Source organism: Stegodyphus dumicola, chromosome 8 (genome assembly GCF_044657685.1).
Source record: "Stegodyphus dumicola isolate Sdum_Otavi_A_Nest chromosome 8, ASM4465768v1".
NCBI lineage: Eukaryota > Metazoa > Arthropoda > Arachnida > Araneae > Eresidae > Stegodyphus > Stegodyphus dumicola.
Window position 1 is genome coordinate 177,465,209 of NC_140775.1, and position 6,000 is coordinate 177,471,208.

At 31.3% G+C, this 6,000-nt stretch overlaps 1 protein-coding gene across 1 annotated transcript in view; it reads right to left on the reverse strand.

Annotated features, from left to right (window-relative positions):
• Positions 1-3,535, reverse strand: part of LOC118186428 (uncharacterized) — a 360,368-nt gene extending 356,833 nt beyond the window's left edge. The window contains exon 1 of the mRNA XM_035356519.2: positions 3,038-3,535. Coding sequence (XP_035212410.2) covers positions 3,038-3,400 — 363 coding nt within the window. The 5' untranslated portion in view covers positions 3,401-3,535. The remainder of the gene's footprint in view (positions 1-3,037) is intronic.
• Positions 3,536-6,000: the final 2,465 nt, after the last annotated feature.

Below are 6,000 nucleotides of genomic sequence, written 5' to 3' on the forward strand. Positions count from 1 at the left end.
TTAAAAAATTAAATCATGCAATAATGTCAAAATAGCTTTTAAGATATTAATTAGTAAAAAGATTCATTAATTTATTTCCATATTAATTTTTATAAGGCTAAACTTAAAAAAAGTCCATTAAACTCATGTAAAAATTAAATCTCTTTTTTTGGTTCGTTAATATAACGAACACTCAAACAATTAACGTTTTATATTTTAGTGAAGAATTAATAATACTTTATATAAGCCTTAAGAATTTATTCAATAATGTTCTATAATGTAAAACATTATAGAACATTATTAAGCACAAAATGTAAAACATATAAAATCTAAAACATTAGTTCATTTTTAACATTTAGTGAAGAATTAATAATACTTTATATACGCGTTAAGAATTTATTCAATAATGTTCTATAATGTAAAACATTATATGTAATTTATGCTTAATAATAACATTTTATGCTTAATAATGTAAAACAGTATTAAGCATAAAATGTAACACATTTAACTTATTTTTAAGAAACAAAGTGCTAAAAGCAAGCTTCTAAGCAACTTGCTTCATTCTTCCTGAAAAACTAACTTATCTAACATATTGTATAAATAATTCTCAGGAATATATTGCACCTCACTAACAAAATGTGTCAATTTCAAGCTAAAATACATACAAAATTATGGAGTTTGTTTTCGGCTTTTATATGCAGAATTTTATTCAAATTTTTATTTCCAATTTTATCATATAGAGTTTCATATTATTTCTAATCAGGACTAAAATTATTTCTGTTAAATAGGCAAGAGGTACCAAAGAGAATAGGACATAACACTGTACCTTCAAAATACACATTCGAATAGTGATCTGAAGGATTACAATAAACAAGTTAGTGTTCTAAGTTGCATCAAAATTTAAATTTAAACATTTCAAACAATCTATCACAAAACAACAGAGAACGCATAGAAATTAGATCTGATTTTCACCTGGACCTCAAATATATTTTAAAATATCGCTTGAATAAAATATTCATTTAAAAATGCTCATTTTTAAATTTAAGAGTAAACTGTAAATTTTCCCGCTTTTAACCCTTTAACTGTCAAGTTATTTTGATGATTTGGGCACACAAATTGTCAAATTTTTTTATTGGAAAACCAAATGTAGCCGAAATAAACATCTCCCGATATATATTCGGGTATGACAATACGATGCACTCAAAAAAAAAATTACCCCGAGAAATACTCGGGCGTGACATTTTCGAACACCAGTGCAATCGCGGGCATGACAGTTAAAAGGTTAAGGTGATATTGCAGATTACTAACAAATTACATGTATATTTCCACTTAATTTATCTATTTAGTCCAAAGGGATTTCAGTCCCGAAGGACTATTGCTTTCGTTTTGGCATTTTGCGTCGGACTCATAAACGTCGGTTCACTTTTCAAACTGTTGCCACAAAATGTTAGAGTCCTGCATTATATTTGAAGAAATTAAATAATGAAAAATCTGCATAAATGATTGTCTATTTCTCGCATTGTGATAAAACAATGGTACATAGAGCCATCGAATTTTGAATGACGAAATCCTACTGCGAATATGGGCATCTGAAATCCAAAATTTGGAATTTGTTTTATTATAGATTTTATATTTTGTAAAACTTTAACGAATTTTTGATTTACAAACTCAATGCTTTAAAAGCGAGAAATGGCAACGTTATATAGAAAAAAAATACTTTTATCTCCAGCTCGCGAGACTGTGTATATCGGAAATTCTAAAGATATGCTTAATTTAACATTATTTTGCGATATTGCTCTTGAACTGAATTTTATGGTTTAAGTGCGGAGAACATGATATTTAATAAATAAAGGTAACACTCAAAACGTTAAAAAAACGCCCCTTTGGACGTAATTTAAAATCTGAAAAATTTCAGATTTTTTTTTCAATATTTTCTCTAATTAACCTTAACCTGCAGAAATATACAAATTTTGGTACTTATCCGTTTTGCCGGCGCAAGCGATAAAATCGCCAATAATGGTACAACCGATGCCAAACGGAATATTCTCGCTGGTAACCTTTAACGCCTCATTCAGATAGTTCAGTTTTATGTCTAAGGCCATTTTCGGCAATTAAATCAATTAGGATGCAATCACAGCGCTTACCCGAAGCCGAAAATATAGAAAAGGTAAAGTCAAGGGTTAAATTCATCAATTCTAATGAGAATGCATTAGCGAAGTAAAGCACTGCAGTTTTACATAATTTCTGAGTAAGCTATTCGTAGGAATTGAAGTATTTCTTGCATTTAAACTTGTGTTCCAAATTAAGATTTAACTTGAAATTAATGTAGATAATTACTGAAAGCATTATATTTTTGTAGAGTAGTATACGTGAGATGAGATCGCTTGGGGTCACGTGATATGAACCGGCGAAACAGGATCTTGAACCATGAAAGCATAGTAAATTCTTAAATTAATGTCTTTTTATAAATTTATTGTCTTTATTTATTGGCTTTTTATAAAATTTTAAGCGATATTAAAATGTTTATGCCTTCAAAAAAAGAATTCTTAGGACTAACATTTTTTTTAATATTTTTTGTGTGCATAATGTATGTTGTCGCCAATAAAGTCTGCTTGGCGAGATTTGCGCCGGCGAAACGGAAAAGTACCCAAATTTTATTACCGACACGCATCTATTATTATATGTAAGGCTTTACATCTATTATAATGCAAGGCTCACAAATCGTACTTTCTTGATTGGTTATTTGAAGTACATTTATGCATTTATCGCTTGTTGTAAGCCTCATACCGTACCCCACACATTAATTCTGTAAAATTAAATCTAATAGCTTAATGGCGTGCGTCATTTTTTATCATCAAATGTAAATAAAATCCTCTGCATAAATTAAACTGATTGAGGCGTTGCTAATTTATGCTTAATAACATTTCCTTTAGCATAGAGAAAACCATGAAACTTCGTCTTTTACACATCTGTTAGTCGCTTCAGGATGTTTTAAAAGTTCACGAAATTAGTTGTCGCATAATGTTGTCATAAATTATTTGTCATAAAATGTACTCACCAGTTTCTTTCCGCTGAGGACTGTCGAAAGATCCAGTTCTTGACATTCATCCAACTCCTTATGTTCCATTTTTAATTTCTGTATTTCTGCCACCACGAAACTGACCAAACTTTCGGACTCCGCTTCTTCCATATCTTGCCATTCGGTGGACGACTGGGGTGGTGGTATCCCTGTGGTTGTCGACGTTGGTGTCGTCACCGTTGATGTTGTTGTTGTTCTTGTTGTCGTTCCCTCTGCAGTCATCACTTTCTCAGTAGACGACGCCCTCGTGGTCGACGACGCGGATTCAGTAGTCGTCAAGCCACTGGCTAATGATATCAGCCACAGGCAAGTCGCGATAGCCACAAATACTTGGTGCTCCATCCTCCAACTCAGAAGTTTGGAGCCACGTGCTATGGGTATGCTGAGAGTCGGCACAAGTTCTTTACTTCAGAACAGAAGGTGCTTCCTCCCACAGGATGCCCGAGTGGCGATTTCTCCTCTAAATCTGACTCCGAAGGGATGCTGAGGAGCATCCTGCTGAGGGTAGGAGGAGGAATGCGGTTGCAGCGCCATCTGGTCCCACGAACTTCCCCCGTTGGTTTTAGTCCCAAGATAAGTGTAAGAAGCATAGGCCGTTCACTCCAAACTCAAATATTTCGCTCATTTAAATTAAGATATATAAGTTATTTCCGCGTAAATTTACGAAGAGCTAGTTTAAGAAGTAATAACGTAAGATATGTTTTAAGTCCACGGACGTTAAGATATTTATCCGAATGCTGAAGAAAATGTAGTCTGCTTCTGTCTATTAATTTCAAGGTTTAAACGAAGCTAATGGATGGTCGAATTTTAACTTTTCTTCAATTCGAATCTTGAAATGTTCCGAAATCTTTCAAACACTTCATGTAACGAAGAGTGAGGGGGAAAGAAATGATTGAATGTAAAAGTTTCTATAGATGTTTAAAATAATCTCGAGATGCTGAGGAAAAGTTTTAGTATATTTATTAATTTTGTGTTGCAGCTTAAACTTAGTGGAACGAGTCCTGACTTTCTTGAATTTGACTCTTCAAATTTCTTTTGAATCCTTCCTGTAAAATTAATAAGGAAAAAAAAAAGAAAAAATTTTCTAGTTAAATCATAATTTGTAATATTTTATGTAATAAAAATCAAGTTTAGAAATATTCATTTTGAAATTGCACATACGGTTATTTAGAAAATACAAAAGGATTTTAAAAATGCTAAAAAAATTACATTATTAAAAGTCTTAAATGTCGAGTTTACTTTTTTTAATATAATTCGTCTGAATATATTTTAATCATCGTTCAGACGTTTTATATATTTCTTATCAAATACTTATCTAAAACATTAAGTGTGCCTGCCATGGGGGAATACTGGTGATTGAGGGCAACTGATATTGCAGTAATAGGGTTCTTTTATAATGACGACATATATTGGAAATCAATAAAAATAATTTATACAAAGAAATGAGTTAAAATGTTTAATAGGTTTCAAGTTAGAATTGGGAGTATTCGAATGACGGTAAAAGATAAAAATGATGATAAGAGGTTCCAGTCTTGAATTTCAAATCATTTCGAAGTTCCATGGGAACTCAGAATGCAAATATTCCATCCCTAGTTAAAATTTAAATTTTCGTAAAATCGTAAAATATATTATAACAAATATTCATAATTTGCGAATACATTTCATATATTTGAATTCTCAAGAAACTAAAATATAAAGTGATGTATTACTGGTTTTATATTGAATATATTGCTTTTTTTATTTACCATTGAATTTTCTTAATATATGAACCCTTTTTAATGACATTTGAATTTTTTTTACAAAAATACAACTTAAATTATCAAAATTTATTCAAATTAATGTAAAACAGCTTGAAATATTTTCTATTAAAATTATCAGTTTTTTAAAATTTATGATGACTAATATGATTTATGATTAATTAATGTGGTTTCCTGAGAAGAGAGAAAACATTTTTCCTCTTTAGAGCTATGGGCATGTGGGCCTACTAAGAACGATCATTCTTCGTTTATAATGCATTAGAGAATTTTTCCTGCAACAAAATTCTGAAATTACGGGAATAAATATATCCAAGTCCCATATTGTCAAGACATGCAACTGTTAAGGCTTATTAAATTCTTATTCTTATTCATGCTTATTAAAAAATTAAAAAATTATTAAATTCTTATTCATGCTTATTAAAATTCCTGTTATTGAGTTTCATATCATGTTATTGAGTTAACATGAGTTTGAAGTTCATTTCAACCCTGTGTCACAACTCAGGGTTTGTGTAGCGGTTTCGGCCATTACACCACAGTGCAGTTTAATTTTAACCCTTTTCCTGACTCTCTCAAGTTACCCCGAGATGAGAAGATCATCACACTATTATTCGTGCATTCTTTCCTCTTCTCTATCAAAGCGATCGCTAGCAATCAGAGCTACGAAAGAAGTAACCATGGGAAATTTTCTCTTCAAAGACTTTTATCGAAGGAAAAAGCTGCTCTTTCTTCAGAAAATAGTGACACGTAGAAACTAAAAAGGATTACTTTAGTTTCGTTTTATTTGTTCAGCTCCCAATGATAAACGCAGTACTTTAGATGTTAATTTAGTGTAGACCCCCCAAGCTGTGCGACTTAATACAATAGGTTTCTTACTTTGCAGAGAAAGAGAAAGCTGTGTCAAGCAAGGAAATTAACTACAGTTGAAACGAACAACAAAATTATTCAGACCGGTTTTTCTTTTGACTCCTTACCACTGCAGGAAATTGATTTCGTTGAGCTCATTTAAGAGCTAACAGTTATTTTTTCAACGTTTAATGTAAGTAACGAAAGAAATTTAACATATATTCCCTTACGGGTTCAATTAAATAATTATTAATAGGAATATTAGACATAATTAATAGGAATATTAGTACATGAAGACTGGAGACCATCAGTTAAGCCAGCTGTACCGTCGTTACGACTTTT